The sequence below is a fragment of the Medicago truncatula genome, chromosome 5, assembly GCF_003473485.1.
Source record: "Medicago truncatula cultivar Jemalong A17 chromosome 5, MtrunA17r5.0-ANR, whole genome shotgun sequence".
NCBI lineage: Eukaryota > Viridiplantae > Streptophyta > Magnoliopsida > Fabales > Fabaceae > Medicago > Medicago truncatula.
In genome coordinates this window covers 33,137,200-33,153,206 of record NC_053046.1, presented here as the reverse complement: position 1 = coordinate 33,153,206, position 16,007 = coordinate 33,137,200, and the positions used below count along the sequence as shown (strand labels likewise).

At 32.1% G+C, this 16,007-nt stretch overlaps 1 protein-coding gene across 1 annotated transcript; it reads right to left on the bottom strand.

Annotated features, from left to right (window-relative positions):
• Positions 1 to 1,229: 1,229 nt before the first annotated feature.
• On the bottom strand, positions 1,230 to 5,438 carry LOC11433612 (peroxidase 4). Its single transcript, XM_003615947.3, has 4 exons — positions 5,090 to 5,438; positions 3,405 to 3,596; positions 2,665 to 2,833; positions 1,230 to 2,005 (listed from the first exon to the last, which is right to left on the bottom strand). Exons 1-4 carry the CDS (start codon positions 5,312 to 5,314, stop codon positions 1,611 to 1,613), a joined length of 981 nt encoding a protein of 326 aa, XP_003615995.1. The 5' UTR covers positions 5,315 to 5,438; the 3' UTR covers positions 1,230 to 1,610.
• Between the last annotated feature and the right edge of the window lie 10,569 nt (positions 5,439 to 16,007).

Genomic DNA, 16,007 nt, shown 5'->3' with positions numbered 1-16,007 from the left:
TAATTTTTTTTGACTTATTCAACCAAATCATCCTCTCTCTTCTCAAACTGAGTTTCACCAAAAAAAAATATATGTCTGCAACGCTCTCCTCCCTCCACGATCTCTTTCTCTCTGCAACTCTCTTTCACATATCTCTCTCGCGGATCTCTCTTTCTCTCGGTTCTGTTTATATTTGTGAAGAAATAGCGGACGACGGGGATTGTGGTGTGATCGGAGGATGAGACGAAGGGGCGACGGCGGTGGTGAGAACCGAAGATGAAACAACGGCGACGAAAGTTGTGATGAGATCTGAAGGTGAGACGGTGGGCGAAGTTTGTGCTGGTGAGTTCTGACAATGATACGACGGACGAAGGTGGTGACGACGACGGCGAACGGGGATACGGTTATAGAGTGTGGTGGCGGTGACGGATAGTTGAGAATAAATCGCGACGAGGATGGTGGGTGAGGATGAGCAGCGACGGTGGGTGGTCGACGACGGTGGTTGGTGAGAAAGAAGAAGATGATGGGTTGGAGAAACGTGAGTACAGAGAGGGTGGGAAGTGGGAAGGAAGAGGAGAGAAGTGGGTGTGAATTTACAAAATTACCCTTAATATAATTAATAAACAATGCCACATAGAAGGTGTATAGGGGGGTTTGCCATATAATGATGTTTGTGTATCAGCACTCACATAAAAAGAGTTATACGGTATTTTAAAGATAAAACTTATGGAACAAATGTACACTGACATGTGGATTATATGTTTGTGAATTGCAATTTTTTTTAAAAGAATTTGGTCATCTGTTTCGCATTGATTGGACATTGACACGGTCAATCCAGTGCGTATTTCAGATCATTTACTTTAGTTTGGATGCTTAGAGGATTCTAAAAAATATTCGCCCATCTGTTCATCTTATTTGGCTTTCAAGTGTTTGAGTTACATGGAAAGAAAGAAACAATCAAATTTTGCAGCAAAAGGAGGAAACATTGCAACATTTACTTGACAAAATTAAGCTACAATCTTATTGATAGTTGGAAGCGAAACATCCTAATTTTGTTCTGACTATCATTTTTTTAACTTAATCCTCTTAAGTGTTTGGGAGTAATTAATTAGTTTGTTTCAGGTTTATTTCGTTCTCGTGATTTCATTGGAATTGAGTTGTAATTGTTGTTACAAGTGTATAATTCATACTGACTTTTTAAAAAGAACACATCATTGCATCCATACGTAAAATAATTATAAACAGACAAATTATATTAATTAAACTCATTCATTCATTTTTTTCAATATTGAAATATACATTCATATTTATTCATGTGATTACTACATAAACACGTCCTTAAAGTGACACTTTTGTCACAACACTGCTTTGCAATTTAAATTACATTAACTTGGGTAAAATTTAAAAAGCAACAATATAATTTTATAAGGCACTAGAAATCAATAGAACATATAAATTAACTAAAGAATACCACCACTTTTGGGGTATATGTACTTGAAGAAGAAAAAAAACACACACTTGATTTGTTTTAAAAGTTTCCTTTTATGAAACACTAATACCGACACATAGATTTGAACACTAAAGATTAAACATGCCTTCAATCTGAAGTATATGTGCTATCCAGATTTTCGTTAATTGGCTCTCCTGCATTGCTTCCTAATCTCCCCATTTGATCCGGTAAGAGGCTTGTTATTTCCCATCTTAATCATTGCAATAGCAAAATCAGATTCAAATGCATTTTGATTATTGCTATAAGATTTAACCAATGAATCGGTGGACCCTCCATTGAAAAGCTCTTGATCAGAATGAAGGAGTCCCTTTTTGTTGATGAGATTCTTGTAGTATAAGTTATCAAAATGGTTTGGTGTTTTGAAGTCTAGGACAGCTACATTGTTGTCTTTTATTGTACCACTTTTCCTTGGACAATTCCTCTGCCTTGACTTGGCAAATAAACTATCAATATTTGTATCATTGTAAATACGATCTCTATAAACGGTACACCTTGCCTTTCCAATTGTGTGAGCTCCTAAGAAGCATAAAGAAAACAAATAGTTAAACTCAAGTGATTAATGCGTTTTAGTTCGTAACGAATCGTTCAAGAGAATCCAAATTTAAATTATATCTGAGATAATCCTTAATAAGATTTTATTTATATTCAAATCGATCTTTAGATTATCAAAACCATCAGAATTCATTTTCTGTTAATATCGAAGGTTGAGACAAAAAAATAAATAGTGCTATGTAAGTTGAATTTGGCACTTCAATAATTTCTAAATGTTCAAATAATATTTGGATTTATTAATCAATAGTGCTATGTAAGTTGAATTTGTATATACCAAGAATCTAGAGTCAGATTACTAAGTCTTGAAAATGAAATTTAAACGGTGTTACTATTTTCATTTTATTCAAACATAACCAATAATTTAATGTATTTTCTTGGTTGGATAAACATGTTTTTTTGTTTCATTGTTCTTTTTTTTTTTTTTTTATTAGAAGTCACTTAGAACATAATGAAAATTAGGCATGACATGAAAGTCTACGTGGTTGTTTAAACATCACATCCTAGTCAAACAAATGTGTGATATCAAGCAAATGAGGCAAAATAAAAACTAATAATTGTGTGATGATAATGGAAGTTAGAAGAAAAAATGTTTAAATTAGAAACAATAGGAAAAAGACATGTACCAGATAAGGCCACCATGTCCTTAGTAGAGAGTCCTTGAGCTTTAAACCTATTGATAAGGTTGTTAAGGGTAGAAAAGGGAGGTGGAATTACACCACTGTTTGCATCATTGAGGCTGGCTGTTTTTGAATCCCTTCTTCCAAGTTTAACTTTCCAAAAAGGCCCCCCAAGCTGCAAAATATGATAGAATAAAAATAAATTTAAAAACTAATATCTTATGCATAAGACACTTGTCAAAAGATTTGAAAATAGAAGCATTTATTGGAAGAAAAGAAATTAGGGTTTTTAAATTTTTATAAATTATATTATACCTTTTTTTTAGTTGGAGAACAAGTCTTTTGTCGAATGATATATAAGTGTTAGATTTATTAAACAGTTATATGTATCGTTATATGTATCGTGGTTGTTTAAACGTCACACTTGATCTATATTTTATTATTGTAAATATATATGATATAACTTTTGTATCTATGACTATTCCATTAAAAATCTCTTCAATAAAAATAAACTAATATGCATATAACTTGTTGGATAATATAATTTATGCAACTATCAAATTCGACAACATCCTAGTCTACAGTCTCTCCCCACATCGAGGCTGCTCTGAATTTAAATATTTTATAGTTTTTGCTGTTTTCTGGTGTCTCTAATTTTTGTTGATTATTAAAGTTCTTCTAGTAGTGAATTTATAATTGAAAAATTACTAAAATTTCAGTGTTTAACATATTGATTTTGTACTCACATTTACAACAGAATCACGAGCAGCAATGGCTACAATATCAGCACATGAGACCACACCAGGGCATACTGACTCCACCTTAGACTTTATGGCATCAATTACTTCAAAACCTCTCAAAGAATCTTTGTTGGGAAGTGCTGTCTTCTCTCCTTTATTAGAGGGTGTGTCATCAAGTAGCACTGATCCATCACAACCCTGTTTTCAATAAGTAAAAAGCGATTTATGATAAGTAAGTTCACCAAAAACCTATCTTTATGAAGTTTTAGGGCGATTGGTAAATAAATATTTGAGTTGTTTACAATTCAAATTCATGTGATTGCACGTAGTCAACCACATTTAAATTATCTGACATGTCAAATGTGGTAAATTTGTAAAGTCACACGCACACCGTTTAAATTTGTAAAAAAGTTAGTAACGCATGTCTAATTAATATGAGGTGTATGTTTAAAGTAAAGAACGTCAAAATGAACATAAATTATTTGTTAGCACATTTACAGTTTAAACAAGTTTAAACATCAAGCTTCAAAAAGGCATTTTTGGAATTTATCTTTCACTTTTTTCTTCGGAATATGCTTATTCGCGATGCAAATAAACAGTTAATCTTTTTGACAAGAAATAAAAGACTAATTTGTACTGTTGTTTTCCCCTCAAAAAAAAGTACTGTTGTTTTCCATTACTACTAAAAAAACTTTCATGTTTTTAAAAGAATTTTTTTTTGAACAGCCAAATTTATTAGATAATGATAAAAAGATAAGTACAAAGAGTATTTAACTCACAAGATTGAAAAATTACAAGGGTACTTGCCAAAAAAAAAAACACCCTATCTCAAGAATTTAAAAGTGCATATTCATGCATAATTTAGTACATATTCAAATAGGAAATTGTGTAAAATACACATTCAACCGACATAAATTTAGTAATTTTTTGGCTAATTTATTTAAAATATATTCACCAACCTATGTTGGGGACATGGTAAATCGCTTTCAAAGATGAGTGGTGCATAATCATGCAAACAATAGACAGTTCATTTTAATTCTTTTTTAATTATGCATGAAATGTTCCATTATTGTAATTGGTACGTCACTCAATAAGACTCCTTGAAAGAGATAGGTACAGAATAAAAATAAAGTATAAATAGTCTAGTAGCGTAACGACATGAAAAGTGTATATGACCCTATTCAATTCACTCAATACAACTCACTAATCATATTCAATTCATTATCAAACTACCAAAAAATAATATATTCAATCTATTATCTATATTAATATTTTTCTTTTCACATTTGAAATCCTCATATGAACAATTGGTTACTAAATAATAATATTGATTATTTGTCAAAAAAAAAATATTTATTATATATCACTATTAGAACAAATAAATTGGCATCAAAATTTATTGAGGAAGAAATGAAATCACTTTCTAATACTATCATCACACTATTTAGTGAAGGATTTAAAGAAAAAGTTCATGTTTTCCTTCTCTAAAATTTTTCTCACTAGTTTTCTTAGTGGTGGATAATATAGAAATGGTGTATAATAATAGGAAAAAAAAATTGTGACAAAAAAATGAAATATCTCTCTAATTTCATCATCATTAAATGGTATACCAATTTCTCTCAATGATGGTTTATAACAATATATAACTAAAGAAAAGCATATATAAGAACTTAGTTTGAAGATAAATTTACATTGACAAAGCAGTCATGAAAATGGAGACGAAGAAGAGATCCTCCCATACGAGGTTCTCTAGCAACAGCAGAGTGAACAACTGAGTTTACAGCCTTAAAAACATTGGGACACTTCTTAGCATAGAAATTTTCAGATAGTTGAGAAAAAGAACCATCTATAAGAAAAAACATGAACAAAACAAAGCAAAATAAGTTTAGTGAAACTTTAGAAGAAGAAAGTGCCATTTTGCTAAGTAGTAGTATAAGGCTTTAGAAGATGGATGGATATAGTCTAAGAAGTGTGGAACATTATATATAGAGATATTATGGCAACTCTTACCCTCACCTAATCCTAAAGACTTAGACAAATAATTAGGGCATGCATGGCATATAACTATTCAAATTCAAATGAAGTTTGGAAAAATTTGTATTAAATTGACTACTTGATAAGGATAAAAGTTAACAACTTTTTTTTACTGTTTGTAATTTGGGAAACATCTGTATTATGTTCTGGTGAAATGAACTTTGTTCTTAATCATTACATTTGTTTGGCTGTTGTGATTAAAAGAATATATGCCGATATTGACTTTTCAAAAGCAGCAAGAATCCCCTAACCATCCATGTTGTATGTTTATTATTAAATTAAATTAAATTGCTACAAAGAGAAATACTATTTGTATTGCGCATAGAATCAAAGCTAAAACATCTATGATCTATTATAAGAATATATGAGCTATGATCATATAGGCAATGATTATAAGAAGATTATACCATGCACATATTAGTTTAGTCACATGAGACAGCCAATAGAGCAGCCCTTAGATCATTCAAAACATAATATTTCAGTAAAAATATAAAAATGAAAGTCATCGAGCTAAGCATGTGTTTAGGATGTGTTTGGAAGAAATCGAATTTGATTTTTTAGTGAACAATTCTTGATCACATGATCGAACTCCGTATTATCATATCATTCCTTGAAAATGAGAAGATTAACACACAAAAAAAAATTAATTGTGTTTTAAATGGTGCAACTTTTTCTTTCTTTGATTTGAACCCTTGCTCAAGTAGTAATTATTTTGATATTAACAATAGAAAAATTCTATATAAAGCGAATCCCAACTTCACGACTGCATCGCGACCTTTATTCCTCTCATCCTCTTTTTGTTGACTGCCACTTATTACGAAGACTTTCCGTGAATTCCGCCCAGATGCACTTTTTAATTGGTTAGTTTCTAGTTCGCGATGCTAGAGAGGAAAAACATGAAATCTCTCTCTAATTCCGTCACTAAATTTTGCGACCATAAAATTTATGAGGGATTTTATTTTTTTCTATCACTAATTTCTCTCCCTGATCTTTTTCCAATGGTCTTATAATTTTATTCGTTATACTTATCAACGCTCTTAACAATAAGATTTGAAGTAAGAGAAAGGCAAAAGTGTACGAACTTATTGTCGTGCTATTGAACGAATGGGACTGATTAATGTGTCTTTTAAATAACAAGGATTTTTTTTTGTACAATAAGGATTTTTTTTTACCTGTAAAACAATAAGGTTTTCACACAAAAAGAAACAAAACTTTTACGACAAGTAGCTATCAAATTTGAGACGTTTAATATAAACTTTGTCGCCTGGTCCAATAGTGAACAATGTTACTTTTTTGTAATCTTTGATCTTTAATAAAATGTTATATCTATACTCTTTTTTATTTTTATTTTTATTTAGGGACTCATTTTCTTTTAGGGATTATTAAGAAGGGATTCATTGTCTACTTAATCGGTAGAGACATTGAATAATATATGTAAGGACTGAATCTCAACTACTGAATATATTATACAATATTTATGTCAACTGATAACGAGAATAAATATACTTTTTATAGGTAGTCGGTTTAAATCTATTTATATTGTCTTATTTTTCTTATTTCGTGTTGCACTCCCAATCATTAGTACAAAGTAGAGAGTTTAGCACTCTAAATATAGAGGCTGGAAATTAAAGTTTGAGACACACGTTTTTAAGAATATTCGTTTATCCAGCTACACTAAATTAAGTATGGTTGAATTTTGCTCACCATGTCGTTACCACACCAACAATTAAAATTTAATCTTATCTTAATTATCGTATAAAACAAAAATCACTAATAGCCAACAAATTCAATCATCCTCAAAGATACTCATTTTTCGTTAACAACCCAAGTGACCAAAACGTACTTTTTTTTTTAGGGAGACCAAAACGTACAGTCAAAACGCAACAAAAAACAAGGAAACAAGAAAACTTAGCCGATGTTCATACAAACAAATGGGCTCGACCACACATATGAGAGTTTAAGTCAAGATTGACATTAGATGTTTTCAACCACCAAAATGAGTGTAACTTGACTTTGTCTAACATCTTGTGAATTGTATTTTTCTTAACCTTGAAAACTCTGTTATTCCGCTCATTCCGCATAACCCAAACACAACATAATCAAATAAGCTGCAAGAAAGAACGATGAGCTTGCAATCCACCGAAAGACTAAACAAACTGAACAAGATGATCCTGTAAGAAATCCGGATCAGCTGATGAAATATCAACCCAAGACCTAACCATGCTCCACAAAGGAGCAAAAACGGAGAAAGGAACATGTGATGCGTTGTGTCCAATCCACCGCGGCCAATCACGCAAAATTGAGAGTCATTTTCTCAATCCATGATGTATGTTTCTTATTAAATTAAATTAATTGGTACAAAGAGAAATACTATTTGTATTGCGCATAGAATCAAAGCTAAAACATCTATGATCTATTATACCCCACATATAGGCAATGATTATAAGAAGATTATACCATGCATATATTGGTTTAGTCACATGAGACAGCCACTAGAGCAGCCCATAGATCATTCAAAACACAATATTTTTGTAAAAATATAAAAGTGGTAGTCGCCGAGCTAAGCATGTGTTTCGGATGTGTTTAGGAGAAATCGAATTTGATTTTTTGATGAACAATTCTTGATCATACGATCGAACTCCATATTATCATACCTTTCTTTAAAAATGGGAGAATTAACACACAAAATATTAAGTGTGTTTTATATGGTGCAACTTTTTCTTTTCTTTGATTATTACACTTTGTCTCTAGATTTGGTTTTTAATATTTGAACTATTGCTCAAGTATTAATTATTTTGATATTGACAATAAGATTTTAAATAAGAGAATGCTAAAGTGTACAAACTTATTGTTGTGCTATTGAATGAATGGGACTGATTAATGTGTTTTTAAATAATAAGGATTTTTTTTTTTGGTACAATAAGGATATTTTTTGCCGGTAAGTAAAACAATAAAGTTTTATGCACACAAAAAAGAAAAAACTTTTACGACAAGTAGCTATCAAATTTGAGACGTTTAATATAGACTTGTTTTCTTTTTTTTTGATCATATAGACTTGTTTTCTGGTCCATTAGTGAACATTGTTACTTTTTTAGTAAATCTTTAAATAAAACCACTACCAAAATAATCTTTAAATAAAATGTTATATTTTGTCAAAAGAAAAAATATACTATTCTTTTTTGAAGAGTAAAAAACGTTATATTCGTACTCATTTTTTGTAAGGGACTCACTTTTTTTAGGGTTATTAAAAAGGGATTCATTTTTTACTAATAAAAAATTAACGTATTTAATAACAATAGTAAAAACTCATTGCTGACCCATTTTTAAAAATCATATTAGATGCCCTTATCAAATGAGTAAATTACACTCCCCTCCCCTCAAAGATGCTTGAATTACACTCTCTACCCCTCTTATGTTAAAATATACATTTCACTCCCCTCTTTTCAAAACATATTAGAAAATATTTCACTCCCCTCCTTTGAGAGAAGTTTGAATTACATTTTCCTCCCTTCTTATGTTAAAATCTACGCTTTACTCCCTCAACATTTTTTTTATTTCTAATAATCTAGCAAAATCTAACACAGTTTGAAGAAAAATGGTATTGTGGATCCATTTTAATATAATCAAATTTTGAATACATATTTTTAACTATTTTTTATTCACAATTTCGTTAACATATATTTTTAAACCCTATTATAAAATATGAAACAACCCAAAATAAAATTAAAATATGTGAAAAATTATGAAAGTGATACAGTATGATTATTTAAAAGTGAATTTTATACTCTAAATTTTAAATAATAACAGAATATTTAAATTTAATTATCATTGACATTTAATTATAAAGAAAAGAATTTATTTTTCTTAAATGATAGTTCAAAATTAGTATATATAATAAAAATATTTATTTATATTAAAATAGATTAAAGTGTAGGGCATATTTAATTATTAAGGGAGGGAGTTGGAATTCAAACATCTCAAAGGGAAGGGGAGTATAAATTTTATTTTTCAAAGGAGGAAAGTGTATATTTTAACATAAGAGAGGATGAGAGTGTAATTCAAGCATCTCTTAGACGAGGGGAGTGTAATTTACTCCTTATCAAATTCATCTGTCTATAACGAGTTTGTTTAAATATCGTTATATTGTCTTATTTTTCTTATTTTGTGTTGCAATGATATACTAGTACAAAGTAGAGAGTTCAGCACTCTAAATATAGGTTTTTAAGGTGGAAATCAAAGTTTGAGAAGCACGTTTTTAAGAATATTCGTTTATCCAGCTCACTAAATTAAATATGGTTGAATTTTGCTCACCATTTCGTTACCACACCAACCATGAAAATTAAATCTTAACTTATTTATCGTATAAAACAAAAATCACTAATAGTCAACAACGTTCACTCATCCTCAAAAATACTCATTTTTCGTTAGCACAATTAACAACCCAAGTGACCAAAACAAACATGTATAGTATATGATGGGTGAATACAACGTTGATATGCCAAATGATTGAATATGACGGCTGAAACACAAGGTTGAATTCAACTGCAAGTTGAGATTCATCACACTCTACCTTTTTCTTATATTATTATTATTATTATATGAGTAAATGAGACTGTAATAAAATAGTTAAATGTTTACAATGTTTTTATATAGGCTTTGTTTGAGAGTTTCGAGGAAAAAGAAAGGGAGGGTTTGAAAAGAAAAAAAAAATGGAAAGATCGAAGAGCTTTGAGAGGGGAGGATTTTGAGTGGTTTAGTTTTCTTCGTAATACAAAATCTTCTTAATTTGAGAGACCTAATTCCAGTAGAGTTTTAGGGGGTTTGAGTAAATTTTCTAAATCCAATATAAATTTTTATAATACTCGCAAAACTAAAAGTACATTAATCATAAGTGTTTTTTTTTTTTTTTTATCATTCACTAGAAAAACACACTCAATTTTTTTTAAAGATTTACTTATTTTTTCCTCTAATCTCATCCTTCCAAAACTCTTCCTTTATTTCTCCTCTAAACTTTCAAACAAAGGCCAAGAGTTTATTTTGTATGAGAAGAATGCAAGAGGGAAGAGAGGAAGTAGGAAATTATTTAAATTTTAGTTATTTGTTTTAAACTATTGGAGTAGAAGGAAGGGTAACAAATTCTTCATGAGTCAAATTTAGCTCTTGTGAAGAAAACAATGGATGGATGGATTTTGGAGTAGAAGTAATATTTAGTTGATGGGAAGGCTATTGGAAGAAGCGATATAAGTGCTCTGAGCCATTCATCACAGCATCAAAAGAAGAAGAAAAAATGAAGGGGTCAACTATTGTCCATGACGTGACTTTGTAGAAATAATTTTATAGTTTCAAAATGTATATTTAAAATGTATATAAATTAATACTGTAAACTCTAACTAACTTAATTGAAGACTAAAATAATTTTATAATTTAAAAACTATATATAAATTAATAAAATAAAGAAGAACGGTCTTACAAGAAGTTATAAATAAAGAAAAAGATAGTTGAAATTTGGTGAAGTTGAATTGAGAAAGAGATATCTAGGAGAAATAGTAAAAAAATTAGGAGGGGTAGTTGTGTACATAAATGCAGATGGGGTCCTTTTTTTTTAATGTTTATTTAAATAATACAGTTCAAAAGTAAGGTTTACAACTTTGAATAATTTTCCTTTAAAAAAACTTTGAATAATTTTGAAGTATAATAAAATATTGTGGTAGTTCATGTGAACTTAACTTGATTGGTAGTTGGGGACATTGCGTTATATATTCAAAGGTTTTGGGATAGTATTTGGGTGACATATATGGTTGATGATATTTGTCAATCACAATGTCACAAGTGTACAAAAAATAACATAAAAAATCTTGTGAAAGAGAGAGAAGAAACCACTTGTGACCTTGTGGTTGGTCAATATCACCAACCACAGTATCATCCATGTGCTATCCAAGGTCGTGGCTGGTTCAAACTTGGATTCTTTATTTATTCACTATATATGTGAGATTTTAACCACCAGACTACTTGATACAAAAAAGTTGAGTAAAATAATTTGATAAAGTTATATATGTTAATTTTCATACAATGTTGATTGTAAAATGTTTAGCACAATTGACGAATCACAATTGCACATATCCATGTCTCGAGCCAATAGTAAACCATGAGAGATAGTTAAGAGCTCAACATGTAATATGTCATATGAATTAGGAATGAATCCAGAGAAACCAGAAAGATAGAAACCTGCAGAATTTCTAATGAGACCTCCAAAGCCATCTCATTGTGGAGTTCCTAGATAGCTCCCCTCCACGTTGAGAATGGTGCAGGAGTGATTGAGACAGTTCCACTTGATAAAACACTCTGAGGAAGCAGTAGGACCATTTTTAGGGAAAGCATTTTTAATGACTTTTGTTGAGCTTTGAATGAAAGTGAGAGGATTTAGAGATCAGACCTCGTTGGTCAGACAAGCTAGATTGTGATGTCTTCAATACCACCAAATACCCACCGCGAAGAGATTTAACCAATCATAGGCGCAAGAAGAAAATAAGAAATCCGAATTATTGAACCTAATATGATACCAAACCTCGATAGAATGAGTGCAGTCCTGAATTCAATGGAGAAAAGTTTCGTCATGGTTTCTACACCTAGGACGAAAAGCAGAAGGTGCTATATTTCTATGGTGGATAAGAGAAAGAGTAGGAACAACATCATGACAAGCAAGCCAAAGAAGGAACTTATATTTTTTCGGAATAGTTAGCTTCCAAATCCAAGACCAAGATTGAGATAGATTAATATTTGTGACCTGTTCAGCATGAAAAAGAAGTCAATTGCATCCAGTTTTGGTTGAATAGACCTCATTCTTGTTATTGGACCAAATAAAAACATCTTCAATAGAATTTTTGTAGCGAAATTGAATGTTTTTGATAGCCTCAACAATATCTTGAGGGAGATGAGTGTAGAGATCTTACGAGTGAGGAGAGGGGATGTTGATAACATCCTTTACATTGAGGTGTAAGTCATGTATGTCGATGAAGAGACAAGAGATCCAAGGTAGCCTAGGCCACTCCAATTAGTGAACCAAAATGAGGAAGAACCATTGCCAGGGCGCCATTTGTAACCACCTTTAAGCATATTTTATGCGTGGATTATGGAGGACCAGGTAGGGGAGCTGCTGTTAAGGGCTTTTGCTTGAAGCATACGATGATCCACATAATACTTGTTCGTGAGGAGGTGAACCCATAATTTGTTGGAGAATTGCACCAAGTACCAAACAAGTTTTTCAAGAAGGCAAACATTTGTCTCTCTAGCTGATTTAATCCCTCGGCCGCCAAGGTGCTTTGGCCTAGAAATTTTTCACAAACCTATGATGAAGGATTTTTACCTCTCATAAAACTATTTACACGTAAGTATAATAGGATCGTGTCCATAGGGAGTTGCGTATTTCATAAGCATTTTCACAATATTTGTCACAGGTGTTTGGGTATAAATTGTTTGTTTATGTAAAACTATTTCCTAATCAACATAAAAGTAAAAGGAGAAGAGATAGGGCTATTCCGCTTGCGGTCAGAGACATCAACCAAGCGTCAGCTGCAATCTCTCGATCGATTAACGGATTCTAGCTTTTTAAACTATATTATCACAATCACTCGACAATATCATTCGTGTCCAAATAATATCGTTATTTCCAAACATTTAAACGATCACAAAGTCGATTGGGTAGTTTAATCGACGATTTCCCAACCGATTAAATTACCCAAAAGCATTAAGTTCTAGATTAAAAGTGATTATCAAATATTAACATCCATGTCTAGAGTGATAACTTAAGATAGATTGTTATTCTATTTCTAGATTCAAAAGTATGTGTCCATATCATTTTGAATCTCAATAAAACAATAAAAGCAAGAATAACAACAATATTGAATAAATTGCTAGAACCATATATTAAAAGATCAAAAGATTACATAATAGCTTGTTTGAATACCTCAAAACTACAAGATTAAATGTAGCTACATATGTCTATGATAGCTTTGCAAAGGATGAAGAAAGGGTGAAGATTCCATGACAAGATCCATGATGTCTCAACAAATCTTGGCTTGAATCTACTCCTAACTACCTTGCTTTGTGTTTCTCTCTCTAGAAAAGCCCTAGTCTCTCTCTAAAACCAGAAAAATATGAATAAAAATGTAATAATATCTTAAGAGAGAGAAGGAAAAACTATTTATATGGGCTGTGTTTTGACAACTCGCTTATGGCCAAAATAACTCACCATAAGCGAGATGCACGAAATCAGCTTCTGCCCCAATGGTTATGCTCCACGTGCCCCTTATCCTGTTGAATCTCTTGAACTCGCCATGAACACGCTTATGGCGTGAAGCCTCTGGAGAAAACTCGCCAATGGCCAAATACTCGCTTATGGTGAGTTTCTTGAATTCTGGCTTCTAGGCTTATGGCTTGGTACACGCTTATGGCGTGTTGTCTCTGGTCAACTAATATTTTTGGTCCTTGCTTGTATTTTCCTGCACAAAAAGGGTAAAGTAAGGCATGCAAAGCATAAATGGCATTTAGGCACATAATTGAAGCTTTTCCATCAATAATTTGTAAAACAACTCATCAAATATGCCTAAACTAACACATGAATTAGATCATTTTGAGCACTTATCAACCTACCAAATGGATACCTTTGTTGTTTGAGTCCTTCCAAATGAAGTTGTGGGTTGTTTTGTCAATGCTATCACAAATGCTTTGGGGAAGTCAATTAATATGCATGTAGTAAGAAGGAATGGTTAATAAAACAAATGAAGCAAGCCCTAATCTACCTGGTTTATTGAGAAGTCTATTCTTCCAAGTCGCAAGTCTGGTTTGCAATTTCTTAATGATGAAATTGAAATCTTTTTTTTAGGCCGACCTTTGAGAATAGGAAAACCCAAATACTTATCCACGGATGTCGTGCATCTGATATCAGAGATAGCAGTGAGATTGTTAATTTTTTCTTGGGGAGTGCCTGAAGAATAAAAGGCTCTAGATTTGGAAAGATTGATCTTCAATCCAGAAACCTTACTGAAACGGTCAAACAAATATTTGATAAATCGAAGTTGAGAGTTTCTAGCCTTGGCAAACAAGAGGACACCATATGCGCAAAGATGATGTGAGATAAATTGGGCCCCGTGTTAGAGATATGGTTAGGCTGAAGGAGAAAAACACAAGAAGGGGGGGGGGGGGGGGGGGGGTTGAATTGTGTTTTCTTTTTCTCTTAAAAATACTTCTTCTGATAAAACTTCAGAAGCAGTTTGATTGCTTCTGATGAAATGATCAGAGTCAGATTGCAGCGGAAAAGAACAGAGCAGAGAAAAGAAAGACAAAGACACAAGCAGTTATCCTGGTTCCTTCCACAACACGGAAGTAGTCCAGTCCCCCTTGCACTTCCAAGGAGATTTCACTATAATCACAAAGATTACAACTGCTCAATACTTTCTAAGTATGAGACTTCACAAAAAAAAATGCTCAAGCACACACGCAAGAGTCTTCCAATGCTCAAGCACTAAGCAAGAGACTTCTAATGCTCAAGCACGCAGGCAAGAGACTTCTAATCAAACAAAAATACAGAGAATTGAGTTTGAATTGAACACTTGATATACAATCAGTGGTGTTCACAATACAATACAGAAAAGACTCTAGACTTTGAATTTCTAAGATGTATCAAATCAGTGCAGAAATTCAGTGTGCTTTGTAGAATCAAATTGACAGAGTTTTGGCGCTTTTGAACTTATGTATATCTGTCTCTACAATCTTCAAGTCTTCACTCCTTTATATAGAGGCGTGAAAGAGACGTTGAGATAATCAGCACGTCTAAAGAGTCGTTTGAAATCCTTTGATTATCCACCAGTGATCCTTTGCCTGATTTGGGTGTAGTCCTTTGAAGAATAAGCTTCAAATTCATTCCCATCTTGAGTGTACAAATTCTGCAGGCATGGCTGTTGTTTTGTCTTGTAGCGTAGACAGAAAACAGAGTAGTGGAGGTAGTGGTTGTACACTTGTACTTTGTCAACTCTATTAACGAGAGACAAGTGCTCAGTGCTATCCATATATCCGTTGATACCTCCCTTTCAATTCTTCGTTCTTCTTTGATAGGACTGAATTGAGAATCAGCTACTTTGAATCTTCAGTTTGATTAAAGGATCAAACGTAGCTTCTGGTGAAGATATTTCTTCTGATGAAAACTTTTGCTTCTGATGACCTTCTGCTTCTGATGACGTCATCTCTTCAGAAGCACTTCAGCTTCAGGAGCAGTTTTCTTCAGATGCTCAGAATTTCTTTTTCTTTCCATTGTTCTTCCAAGACCTATTGAAATAACTTGAGTAGCCTTTGGTCCTGTACACTTGAACAATTATTAGTAATAACCAATTGACAATTTTTAATACCTTGTTATCATCAAAACTTAATAAGGTTCATTGTGAAACACATTTTGTTCCAACAATCTCCCCCTTTTTGATGATGACAAACAATAGTATTTAAAATGTTCAATTGTTGTTGATCTAATTAATAAGTTGACCACTGGGATAGAGGTTTGTAAGCTCCCCCTGAGTCTAATAGATC